This window comes from Macrotis lagotis, chromosome 1, assembly GCF_037893015.1.
Source record: "Macrotis lagotis isolate mMagLag1 chromosome 1, bilby.v1.9.chrom.fasta, whole genome shotgun sequence".
NCBI classification, from domain to species: Eukaryota; Metazoa; Chordata; class Mammalia; order Peramelemorphia; family Peramelidae; genus Macrotis; species Macrotis lagotis.
The window spans coordinates 893771406-893785324 of NC_133658.1; the positions used below are offsets into that span (position 1 = coordinate 893771406).

The following is a 13919-nucleotide window of genomic DNA, read 5'->3' on the forward strand; positions in this document are numbered from 1 at the left end:
CCCAAACAGATTTGGAGGAGCACCCTTCCATCTATATGAAATCATAGGCAGATCGAGCCAACAGCCTGGCTGAGACTCCCCTGGCTGAGGGTTGAATTCCCTTAGAATTCACAAGTTAGGTAAGTTGGCATTTTTCTGTTGCTAACATTTAGGCTGCCTGGTAAAAGGTCCCCTCTTTCCTCCTTCTCAGCACAGGTTTTATGTCTTTCCAAAGTTGAAGTTTTGGCATTTTGCAAAGTAGAAATGCCATTAAAACCATCTCTTCCTAATGATAGAAGAAAGGAGAGTTCTTAGCATCAGACATGTTTAATATAATTTCAGAATGAACCAAACTGATTTTGACCTTCCAAGGAACAGCCCTTTGCCCCCCACTTCTCAACTCTGAAAGGAAGCATGAAAGAAAGCTGTGGCAACAATCAAAGGATCTGGGTTCAAATCTGATCCCAACCCTTATTTCTTGCGTGATTTGGCTAAGTGCCTTAAAATTCCTGAGCTTCATTTTCCTTGCCTGTAAAACAAAGGGGCTAAGACATGATGGTCTTGGAGGTCTTTCCCAAATCTAAATCTAGGGTCCTATGGGTGATTATCTTGGAGATATAGGTTCAAATCATGTCTCAAACACTTATGAGCTGAGTGATCTTGGATGGTAACTTCATCTTTCAAAGTCTCAACTCCTTTGTGAAAAAACAGTAACAATGACACCTACCCCCACAGGATTATTGTGATTCCAGCGGGGGGAAAAATGGGTGGCAAACCCTTACTTTGCAATCCTCAAGACAATTTGGAAAGATGTGGGGGTTTTCCCCTTTCCTTTTCTTTTTTAAAATATTTGAAATACATTCTGGAAAATATTTCATAATCTCTAGCAAGAACTTAAAAAGGGAGTTGTTTTAGATTTGCAGCTAAGTTTGCCTCAAGTGACAGAGAGATGAGGAAGCTTCCTGATAAAATATATCCTCGTTCTCAAAAATGTCTTTGCCCTTTCTTAAGAGGTGATGTAGTACACTATATGAGGATAACATCATAATACATTGCATTAGTACTAAATACTGGATTTTCTTGCAGCAGTGGATATGGGTTCAAATTCTAATTTGATCTCTGATCTTTGAGACTTTGGGCAGCCATATAATTATTTGAGTGATAACCATTTAATAAGGTACCTACCATTACCAAGCACTGTGCTCATTAGCAGGGAGTTGAAGAAAAAAGTTCCTGCCCTCAAGGAATATAGATTCCATTAGCCAAACCAACACGTATGCATATACATTGAAACAAAATATATCAACGTATACAAATGTATACCAAATATATTAGGTAAAGTATATAGATTCTACTACAGAAAAATAGGCAGATCAATTAGATAATAACATATATTTATACCTACCAAATCTGTGTGTGTGTATTGTAAAACACTTTGCCAGCCTTAGATTTATATCAATGCTAGCAGTCATTATCGTCATCATCATTATTATTAATGCTAATTGGCAGGCAATTTGTATGTTTTTTTAGTTTTTCATAAACCAACAACTTTATACCATATAACAGGAGCCCCCATGTCTGGCATACTGTAGACAATAAATGTGTATGGAATTTAATTGTATGAAAACTCCATAGATTAGAGTATGGGATTGAGTTGGGGCAGACTTTTTCAGTGGATTGAGAGGAAGGTGATAAATCTGGTCTTTTGAGTACCAGACCTTCACCAAGGAGATCAAAGGTCCCTGGAAGAACTAAACCAAAAAACAAAGATGAATTTTGGGACTGTGAGGGGCCATGCTCTATACTACCATATAAAGAAAGCAAATTAATTTGGCTGAATGTTAGAATTGCAATTAATCAACAAATATGTATTAAGTAGATCCAAATGCTCTGGAGGAGTCTACGGTTTCTGGGATGTAGTAGAGATGAGGAGGGAGGATGTTGAAAAACAGAATTTGAACTCAGGTCTTTCCTTACTCCAAATGCATTGTGGCACACTGTTTCTCAGATGAAGCCAGGATTTGCAAAAATAAAAAGACAAACTTGAAAAACTTCCCAAACAATTATTGTACCCTCAGTTGGATGTCACAATTTGGAGAGAGCAAAAAAAATCAATGATAATTACATTCTTCTAGAAACATGGCCTTGGCTCTCTGGGGGGCTATTTCAGCTAAACACCATCCAGAAGTCAGCTCTCTATTAGAGGAAAAAAACATCCAGCTCATTTTCTGGGAGAAGGACAAACCAAATCAATCTTTTCTTCCCTAACCTTTGTTAAGCTGTGTGTCACTCTCTTTTGGAGGGGAGGGAGCCTGAACAAATAATTGGTGAATAATTATGAACTCTCATTGATTACAGGAGGGGGAAACCGAGGATTGTAGCAATCTGTCCTGACATATTGTGGACCACATGTAGATGTTTCGCAGGTCGAGGAGAGGAGGATTTGGGAGGGGAGAGATTCAACAGCCATATGAGGCTCCACCAGTATGATTTAACCTTTCCCCCAAGGTGCTGAGCACTTCAGTGAAGGGCCAGATGTCTTCATTCAATTAGCTTGCAAATCAACTAATCAGCAAGCATTTATTAAGTAGATCCTCTATCACTCACTGGGTTAAGATCTGGAGAAATAAGGACAAAAATGAACTGGTCTCTCTGCCATGAAAGATGAACTTGGGCATCTGAGGACCTGGGTCCTGATCACTTAGTCCCTAGGGGACCTTAATCAAATTGCTTTCCTTCTCTGACCTTCGGCTTCTCATCTGTAAAATAAAGGCATTGAACTGGATGCCTCTAAGCTGCCTTCTCCTTCTAAGTCTACCATTCTCAAGGGCAGGTTACTATAGTCAAAGAATATATGATTATTATTATCGTTGTTGCTCAGTTGTATCCAAGTTTTCATGAACCCAGTTTTGGGTTTTCTTGGCAAAGATACTAGTAGGGTTTGCAATTTCCTTCTTGAGCTCATTTTATAGATTAGGAAACCGAGGCAAATAGGGTGAATTGACGTGCCCGGGGTCACACAGTTACTAAATATCCGAGACCAGATTTGAACTAAGGAAGAGGGGTCTTCCTGACTCCAAACCTGGTGCCCTATGAACTATGGTTTCATTTAACTAGCATTCTGTAATGAGCATCTCTGTCCTTAAATCATGCCAATTCTGAGAAATCTATTGGAGATTTGGGGCAGGACTCTTATCTGGGGGCTTTTAAGTTTGGTTGAAGCTTCCAGAGTTCATCATACACTGACATAATATTTGAGGACCTGGGGCTGAGAGAGATAGGAAATAGGATAGTTATGTAGGATCAGAGAGATACAGAATAGTTATATAGCAAGAACAAGGGATGACAGGTGGATATCCTGTGTATTGTACTGGAATTTGTACAATTGTCTAGAGGCCTAGAGGACCCCACTTGCCTCTCCTCCATAGACCATCACCTCTACTTTGGTCCCACTGTTAACTTGGACCCCGCACCTGGAATTCTGAGCTCTATGCCCATCATGTATCCTCTCTCCTTCCCATCCCCAACCATTTCCCACTTTCTAGCTTGTTGTCTTTCTGATTAGAATGTAAGCTCCTGGAGGGCAGGGAAAGTTTCAGTTTTTGTCTTTCTGTCTCTAATGCCTACCACAGTGTCTGGCACATAGAAGCTCAATAAATGTTGTTGCTCCATTGAATCTCTTCTTATATCATTATACAGTCAAGTTATGCCCCTTTTCTATTTGTTCGTCCTCATTTATCCCTGCCTCAGCTGTTGAATTAAAAATTTTGGCAATGTTTTCTATCTTCCATTGTGCATTAGAGTAGAAAGGGAACATTTGCTTTTGAATCTCAGCTCTCGGGTGACTTTGGGCAAGTCACTCCTACTGAACCTCAGTTTCCCAAAATGAAGGGAGTGTCTCCCACCCTAAATCTTTTTATGTTTCTGGGTCTCAGTTTCTGAAAATGAGAGGGTTAGATAAGATGACCTGTACGTTTTGAAGCTATCTTTAACTCTAAGGGGACCTCAAACCCTTAGCATTTAGTGAAGTTTTGATTTGTTCTACCCCACCCTCCTGCTTTAGAATGGAAGCTCCTTGAGAGCAGTCTCAAGGTCATATTTATCATTGAGATTTTATTGCAATTTATCATTTAATATTTTTTTAGGGTTTGCTTATTGGGGAGGCAGTTAGAAGTAGTAGAACACAGATTTGCAATTGGAGGTTTTGAGTTCAAATTTTAACCTTTATTCTCTAACTGACCTTGGTAAGGTAAGGTAAATTAAACCTCTGCTTCTTCTTTGTAACATGGAGTTCTTTTTCTGCTCAAAGGTCCTATGGATACTTGAAATTACCCATTGCTAAATCTCACCCTCCCCAGGCAAGAAATATATATCTCTGTAGAGGGTTTTGGTGAACAGTCCTTTAAGACAAAGGAGTGAATGTCATAGGGGATCCACCATGTAAGTGGATTCTTAATCTGAATAATACATAGAGCCTACACTCTGTAGCAAAAAAACAAGCCAAACCAATTGTATTCATTCATAAAAATGGCTGCCTTTCATCCCAGCTTCTTTGCAGAGCTGGGACTATAAGCATAGATTGCTTTAGATATAGAATTCGATGCTTACTAATATGTTGGTTAACTTGGTTGAATGGTTTTCCCCCACTTTTTAAATTTTGTTAGAAGGGATGTCTCTCCAGGAGAGAGAAGAGGGACATGTAAGTAATTTAAAGACAAATGTATCAACAAAAAAATTAATTACATTTTAAGAAAACCCAGCTTTTTCTGGAACAGGAAACCATCTTACCTGTATGGCTGCTCCCCGGTATGTGTTCGAAGGTGTCGAGTGAGATTTGCTGATCGAGGAAAGATCTTACCACAGTACCTGGGGAATGAGCACACATCACCTTTAGTCTTCTCAAATGCCATAAAACCCCATTTGTATAAGCTCTGGCAAGGTTCTTTTGATGTGGCTTTTTCCTAGGATCCCATTTCCAAATTTAAAATTAGCTTATCCACCCACGGAGGGGACCATTGGTGCAGATAATCCCCAATAGCCAATAATTCTCAAATGTTTTCCAGATGGATTAAAGATGCATTTTATGATTTCCCCACTGCCTACCCCCCCAGAAGATTTCCCTTCAAAATCCTTATTAACTCAGGCTTGATCAGTGACTACAATGGACCATTTGGGGCATTATTCTATATTAAGATATCCTCACCCAAGTCAGAAATCATCCTTCCTAACCCCTTCCAGCTACTTATGAGGTGGTGAAGGAGACACAAAACAGCAGTTTGGGGATTCTGCGGTGTTCCACTATTCTTCAATTTCATTAGAACCATAACTAGGGTGGTTCAACTGGGACTTTGTACAGGGACATTTAAAGGGCAGTAGAAATAAAGGATCCTTCCCCACCTCCCTACTCCTCTCCCTGGCCACTAATTTTTTAATATGTGTCAACTCATTAGAATTTTTATCTGAGTCTCTTACTGCATCCTGCTTGGCCCATTTTTATATATGTATTTATACACACACATATCTCAATAAATGCCTTTCATTTCTAGATAGACTCCTCTCAATGATACAGGGTCTCTGCCTACTGGGGTAAATTTAAACAGGGAGGGATTAGGGTCACATATCCCAAGAGTATTTTTTTGTTGCCAATGCCAGCTACAAAACCAGTTGTTTATTAGCTCTTCTCTACATCCTCAGATTATTTCATGGGTCCTTCTTGTATTCAAATAGGGAAAATAAGAGGCAAATGGGATACTGAGTCTTGGCAGGGTGACATTAAGTATTTTTCTAAGGTTACATGGTAAGTGGTAAGAGCTAAGATTTGAACCCTTGTCCTTTGATCCCAGAGCCAGGGCTTTTTCATATGGGTTACACTTAGAATATAAAGACCCATCATCAGTAGTACACCCTTGAACTTTTATCATGTTTGGAAGTTGGAAAGGCAGAGCTTTAAGCCGCTCATGATTTCCACCTGGTTCCCAAGTGATAATGACATTCTCCCAAAAGACTGGAAGTTCACCGAAGGCAACAATGGTTTGATTTTTGTCTTTGTGTCCTCCATGTCCGGTATATGGTATGCACTTAATAAATGCATTTTGAATTTAATTGTGAGGAAGTAAAATAGGTCTGGGGTTGAGTTGGGGCAAATTTTTCCAGTCAATAGGGAAGAAAGCAATAATTCTGGTCCTCTGGTCACCAAGGAGGCCAAGGATCCTGGAAGAACTTTACCAAAAACCAAATCAAAGACAAAAACAAAAACAAGGAATCACTCAAGCAAACAAAAAACCAATCCAGACCATATAAGGGCTCAGAAGTCAACCCCAAAAGATATCAAAGACAATACTTTAAATGCTTCTCCTGCCCCTTCTGATGGACACCCAATGAATTGGCCAACCTGGAAGTTACCTGCACGTGTAGCGTTCCTTGCCCTTTCGAAGGATGGGGTCGGACAGTGTTGGGGGCGGGGACCTGAAACTGAAGGGATGGTGGGGGAGGGTCTGCAGGGAGCTGCCCGTGTCCGTCTTCATGCCTGCAAAGCCCTCCAGCTTCTCCGTCATGGTTTCGATGGCTGACATCTGCTCTCACATAAGAAAGGAATGATGTTAGGGAGAAGGCAGTTAGCTGTGAGGAAGAGCTGGGTTTGAATTCTGCCTCTGGTGCTTACTAGCTTTGGGACCTCCTTAAACCTCAGTTTCCCCATCTATAGCAGTACCTTTAATACTTTTCTGAGAAAGGAGGCAAAGATGAATTAATATATGGAGGATGCTTTGAAGATAAAGTGTTCCATAAATGCTAAGTGTATACAACTCACACTGCTTTCTCATCTCTTTGACCTTGTACAGCATGGGGCTGCTTGGAAGAAGGGATGGCAGGTTCAAAAGATCTGGGGGTCACTTGGCTTTGGAAAAAGTCTTTGACAAGGGCTGCAGATGGGATGAGATGAACCTAAAATTGAATCTGGACTTTTCCAGGTCTTACTCGTGATAGGTAAACCACTCATCTTTTTGTCTGGGGTAGGACAAGAACTTTTCTTTCTTTCTTTCTTCTTTTTTCTTCTTTTCTCTCTCTCTCTCTCTCTCTCTCTCTCTCTCTCTCTCTCTTCTTTCCTTCCTTCCTTCCTTCCTTCCTTCCTTCCTTCCTTCCTTCCTTCCTTCCTTCCTTCCTTCCTTCCTTCATCTCTTTCTCTTTCCTCCTGCCCCCTGACCTTGGTCCTCTCTTTTGGAGACACAGGCTCCTTCCTTAAGGGATATCCAGGAAGCAACTTTTAGCCCCAGTCATTTGAAAAGTTTATTTTGTCATTGGTGGCAAAGTTTTTGGTTGTAGCTGCCCATCACCTAGCAAAACCCAGGCACTCAGGTGTCTAAGCTAGAGGCCTTTGTTAGAACACTCAGAGATGGACTTTATTATTCCTTGTGTCACTTCCACTTAGAGACAGGAGCTGGCAGGGAGGTGAATGTCCTTTTAAAAATTCTCAGCAGAGGCTACAGGCTGTCCTGGGGATAATGGCAGTTTTTGCTATTTAGAGAACTACTGACTAGTTATAATTTTTTAAAAGTACTGAGGAGAAGAAGGAAAAAAGAGGAAAACAAGGAGAAAAAAGAGAACAGGAAGAAGAGGGAGAAGAGAAGGAAATAGAAGGAGTAGAAGGAAGAGGAAGAAATAGAGACAAGAGTAGAAAACAGAGAAGGGAGTGGTGAAGAAGAAAGGAGGAAAGAGGAAGGAAAGAAGAAGAAAGAACAGTAGAAAAGGAAGGGAGAAGAAGAGGGAAAAAGGAGGCAAAAAAAGGAGAAAGAAAAGGATGATGAGGAATAAGAAGAGGTTGAAACAAAGGAAGAATAAGGTAAGGAGGAGAAAATCAAACAGGCAGCGATGGGTCAGGCCTGGGCCTAATTTTCATCTCGGATCTGGGCCTGGTACCTGGGTTCTTGTTGGGAGGTGGATCTGGGACTTTCCAAGTGACTCCCATAAACCACTGCCCACCTTTGGATCCTCCTTGCATCTGAGCTTGAGTTTCTTCCCTCTAAAATGAAAAGCTTGGACTAGATCACCTCCATTCTTAATCTATGACCTCTTCTTGGGCCTATCCAATCTAAGTCAAAAAACATTTATGAAATGTCTATTATGTGGAGATGGTGGAATACAGGAAGCAACCCAGATGAACTCTTTCAACATTCCCCTCCACCCCCCCCACAACTTTATCATAAAGGGGAAAATGCATGAGCTTCATTCTCATCTTAACAAACAGCAAACAAAAATAACCTATGAAAAGCTCTACAAAGAGGCCTGGGTGATTTGGATTAATCTTAAGTAGGAAAAAATTCTCATGGAAAATAAAAAGGGCAGCTTAAGTAATTGTGGCTTGAGTCTGAAGGAGGCTAGAGCCTGAGGCATTGTGACCTAATGGCTACATTTCTAGACTTGGTAGTCAGGAAGACTCCCAAGATTCAAATCCTATCTCAGACTCTTACTAACTGTTTCACCTTGGATAAACAGCCTCACCTCTTTCTGACTCAGTTTCCTCACCTGTAAAATATGGATAATACGAGAGTCAGCTTCATGAGGTTATTGTGGGAATCAAATGAGATGATATCAGCCAAGTGCCTCAAAGCCATATAGAAATGTTGGCTATTATCAACACCCTCTCCTTGCCAAATTCTCTTGTTTTTCCATGGAAGGAAAGCAGAGTAGCAAGCCAGGTGGGATTCCTCAGCCAGCTAGGGCTCTGATGCTGAGCAAGGCCAGTGGGCAGGGTAGGGTCTCATGTGCCCGCCTCTCTACTTGGAACAGCCACATCTCCAGGAAGGACCCTCATTCGGTCACAATTGAGTCATTTCATTCTCTTGATGGGGATAATTTTCCAGTTCTCAGATTAATTTCCTCCAGGGAATGACTTACTATACTTTGCAAATGGCATCAGTTACCAGGTGGTTTCTGACCACTTGCCATCTCACCCTCAACCTATTTGATGTAATAAGTTTTTGGTGATAACCAGGCTTCCAAATCTCTCTTTCCTGCCCCTCCACCCCTTGTCCACCTCTGACATGAGGAGGCGGCAGGAGAGAGGGTGGGGGGAGATTTCTTCAGGGGCCAAGGCTCACCCACTCCTGAGGTTCTCATTGTCTGAACAATGAGAACTCTCCCACCCTGGGAGAGTCCCTGGACCCACTCTTGAGAGTTTCTCACCAGCTCCCTGGTCCCAGCCCGATCCTCTCTATCACATTCAGTACAGGACCTTCTCACCATTCTCACTGACACAAACACAGGATGTGTCTGGCTGGCTTGTCAGCTTTTTCCAGTCCATTCCGAGGAAAATCGGGGGAAGTTATTAACCAAACTCTCTGGGCCCAGGGAAACAATGAGGGACAAGAAATTTAGATGTGAACTGGGGCTGGGCTCAGGTTTCACAAACTAGAGGGTTATTTATCCAAGGTGGGAAATCGCTATAAAAAGGCAACAATAGATGGCAGATTGTGGGTCTGGGCCCTGGTCCACCACGGGGCCTCTGGGGCAGGTCTGAGGGAGGAAGGTAAATGGGAAAAAGGAGCCAGGTCAAGGCAATGAGCATTTCTCAGGCTCTTACTTTGTTCCACATTTTATCTGAGGTCCTACAGGTAGAAAATAGCAAAGGATGGAGGGTTGAATCTCAACTTGAAATCTTGCCCTATGGGGGAGAACCACTCAATTTGAATATCTATCTGTACAGGGATCGGAAAAGATCAATAAAGAGGGAACATGTAAATTGATGACTTACATAGTCTTATGTGACATATGGGGGACCTCTCTTAATGGGTCATGGGGGACATACTTAGTAGTTTGTAGGCCAACTTGGACTTTTGCAAATCTTTTTGGAAGAAGGAAAAAATGATAGGATTCTTTTAGGAACTATGCTGAAGGAGTATATAAACTATGACCATCTCAGGAAAGGGAGAGGGAAGGGATAGAATATGAAACCCAAAACTTTTTTTTAAATGTTAAAAATTTATATTAGCATAAAATTGAAGAAAAATAAAATATCATTAAAAATGAAGGGTCAAAGTGTCATGGAACTAGACCGAGACCCTTCCATGTTCCTGAACATGGGGAAACCTCAGACATATTAGATAATGCAGTCATAGTTTCCCCCAGAAGATACCTTGAAGGTCAATTCATCCAACTGCCCTTATTTTCCAGGTACCGAGTCTCAGGAAGAACAAATGACTTGCCCAATATCACTTAGAGATTTTGACTCTAAATTCAGCATTCTTTCTCCTTTGTCTTCCATTGTCTTCCCCAGGAAAGAATAAAACTGCCTAAGCTGGTGTGAACCAACCCGAGAGAATGAACTCTCTCTAGAGAGATTTTTAATGACCCAGATAAATAGAAAATCTGGGTATCTCAGCATACTAGGGTGAGATAACAAGGATTGGGGAAATGAAAAGCAGATTCAGAAGACCTGGGCCTCAGTTTCTATATTTGTACAATGGGGATAGCAAGACCTATCCTGCTACTAGGAAGTTATACAATAAAGGAAGGTATATGAAAATGATTTGGAGATGGCAAGACACTTTATATAATGTAGCATTAATATTATTGATAATAATAATAACCATCAGGAGGATGATAGCCTAAATCTAGAGACTAGAACCAATTCAGGCTTAGCCAGTCTCCCAGACCCTCCCTTCTGTTCCCACTGATTTTACCTGGGGATGAAACAGCAGAGGAGATGGCCGCAGGTACTTCTCCTTTAGGGCTCCCACAGGGTCAGTCACCTTCCGCTTCTCCACCCTGCTGGACAACAATTCAGAGGGTTACATATACCCTACAGGGCTGTTAAGGCTACTGGAATCTACTTCATAAATAGTCCACTGAGCTGGTAGCCAGTCAACCCATGTATCTGAAAAATACTGGATGGAGCCTGTTAATGCAATCACCTTCCCAAAGTATCACTCTCCTGTCCCTTATTTTCCTGTTCGAGGACTATCAATGGCTCCCTATTTCCTAAAATTTGGCATAGTAAAATAGAGGGCTTCTAGGAGCTATGAGGCAATTTTCTCATCTGTAAATGGGGTTAATGATATCAGCAGTCCTTACCTCACAGTCATCATGAGGCTCAGGAGAGATTATCTAAGTACAGTGCTTTGATAATATTAAAAGTGCTGTATAAATTAGTGGTTACTATTTACAACCAGACTCTCAAATTGGGACTAATCTGCCTGGCATAGCTCACTTTATCTTTCTCAGCAAATACCCTCAGCTTGGATCTCAAAGGGACTAGAGAACTTAGTTAAAAACAGAATCCCAGAGACAGAACTGATTTCTGAGTCCCATAGACAGTAAATAACCAAGTTGAAATTTGAGGCCCCTCTACCAACTTCAGATTTGCTCTTCTTCCCCCTACTTCCCCTTGCCCAATTTCTACATATTGCCTTATGATGAAGTCAGGTTGTTCTATGGAATTTCTCTCCTCCCCCACTCCCACTCCCTATGTTTCCTTGTTCCCATCTTCTTTGCCTTCCTTCAGGCTACATCCTTCTCCTGGAATGTCCTTCCTCTTCCCATCTGCAGGTCCAAATCCCTCTCATGGTTCCACTTTCTCTGATTTCACCAGTGCTTATAGATCTCATGGAACCAGAGAAAGTGCAAGTTGGAAGAGAAAGCTGAGAACCCAACTGTTCCAATATTCTTGTTTTTGACTCCTTTGCATTCTTTCTCCATTTAAAGACTATGAAGCCCATTTAAATAATCTGAACTTGGTGTGTCCTCAAAGTCTTAGCATCAATTGCACTAAGACTTTTGGGACACTATATGTGGAAGAGTCTTGTCTTTTTCATTTGACTGAACCCCATGAGATCAGGGACTCTTTTTGAAGGAACTCTCAGTGTCTAGTAATAAAGAGGTGATGATTCTTCTGTGATTAAGTCCCAGCTAAGACCACAACTGGTATAGATTATATGTTCTGTTCTAGATGCCACATTTTAGGAAGGACACTGGCAAATTGGAGAGGGTGGAGGGCAGAGGGTCAAGAACCTTGAGTCTGTACCATGTCAGGATCAACTGTAGGAATCAGAGTGAAGACTCGGGTTGGACATAATTATTGTCTTAAGTGTCTGAAGGCTTCTTAAATGGAAAAAAATGACTTGTTCAGCTTGACCCCAGAGGCAGAACCAGGAGCAACTGGGGGAATTATGCTAATATTAATAATAATGATAACTAAAATTTATATAGTGATTTCAACAAAGCATTTTGCAAATATTTCATTTGATCCTCACAACTCTGGGAGGTGGGGTACTATTATTATTCCTGTTTTACAATTGAGGAAAGTGGAGCAAATACAGATTAAGTGACTTTCCTAAAATCATATAACTAGGAAATAACTGAGACACAGCTGCACTCAGATCTTTGCTGACTTCAAGTCTCATGCTCTAGTCATCGAGTCCCTTATAGGCATGCTTAGGTTCATCTTCAGGAACACTGCCACCATTACCACTACCAGACTATCAGATAACTGAAACCTAATGGGTTGGGAGGCAACTCATTCAAACTTTTTAACCTAAGGTTGTATGTTTCAGAGGAAATACAGGACAGCATAGGTACCTTCTTATGCCCCTTCCAATGGAGAGCTTCTGGGCATCTTATCTAAACTCTCTGTTTCCCCAGATCTGAGGACAATGTCCTCTCTGACCACAGTAGATAATTATTAAACCTTTACTTATTGATTGAATGTGACCATAAGATGCTTAAGGGCAGGGGCTATCTTCTATATTTCTGTATCCTTGAAGTCATCCAGCACAGGATTAAAAATGTGATAAGAATAATAACTGTTTCCATTTCTACGGGCATATATATGTATATATAATTATATATATATATATACTATATATAAATTATGTTTTACAGAATGCATTCTTATATACTCTTATGTGTTACATATAATATATTCTTATATTCTCTATATAATGCATTCTTATATATCAGATATGATACATTCTGATATGTAATATGATGCATTATTATTGAATCATATATATTATATAATTCATTATTGCTATTGTTTTATCCTATATACAATGTATTCTCATTATTACTGCATTACATATCATAATGCATTCTTACTACATTATGTATTATGCAGACTGCATTATTATTGCATTATATATAATACATTCCTATATACACTTATGTATGTTATATAATCCATTCTTCTATTCGCTATATAATGTATTCTTATATATTAGATATATTGAAGTCTTATTACAATATATAATGCATTCTTAAATATATAAAATACATTATAGATAATAGAGTCTTAAATGTTCTCACATGCTTATATATATATATATATTTAATGAATTCTTTCTCTACATGCACTTACACAAATTAATGCATTTTTCTCACAACCACCCTCTGTAGGAGATAAGGATTCTTTTCCTAATTTTACAAATGAGGTTCATAGAATTAATTGACTTGCTCAGGGACCCACAAGCTAGTAAGGGTTAGAGCTGTTACTTGTTGGCGAACTCACTAAACTACAAGCTCACTGAGGGCAGGGGTAGATTTTTTTTTCCATTCCCACCCACATAGTCCTTAATGTGGTGGCCTGCTCTGTAAGCCTTCAATAAAATGCTGCTGTTGATGGATGGCTTGTCTGACCTTGTGAGGTCGTCCCTCCAATTTTCCTGCCTTGAGGCAGAAGTTCACCTAAATCATCCCAGACTCGAAAATATGTCATTTAAACAAAACCCTTCAGACAGTGGCAGGAGGTTAAATTTCTAGGCCCCTCAGCCAAATTTTGGTTAATTCTGTTAATTGCAAAATAAACAGATCTCCAGTGGAGAAAGCCTGCCTTCCTGACCAAAAGGCAATGGGCTACATTGGAATTCACTATGGATGGGGAGTCAGAGCCTGGGGGTTCCCATGCCAGTTCTGTCATTTACTAGCTGAGGGACTTTGGATAAATAAGTCAC

General features: G+C 40.5%; 1 protein-coding gene across 5 annotated transcripts in view; it reads right to left on the reverse strand.

The window, feature by feature from the left end:
* Positions 1-13919, reverse strand: part of PRDM16 (PR/SET domain 16) — a 385859-nt gene that overhangs the window by 27955 nt on the left and 343985 nt on the right. For 4 of the 5 annotated variants that reach the window (XM_074218667.1, XM_074218666.1, XM_074218663.1 and 1 more), the window contains 3 exons: positions 10656-10743; positions 6382-6551; positions 4768-4845 (listed from right to left, as the gene is read on the reverse strand). In XM_074218667.1, the coding sequence (XP_074074768.1) occupies positions 4768-4845; positions 6382-6551; positions 10656-10743 (336 nt within the window). The remainder of the gene's footprint in view (positions 1-4767; positions 4846-6381; positions 6552-10655; positions 10744-13919) is intronic. The other variant, XM_074218664.1, reaches the window with a different exon arrangement.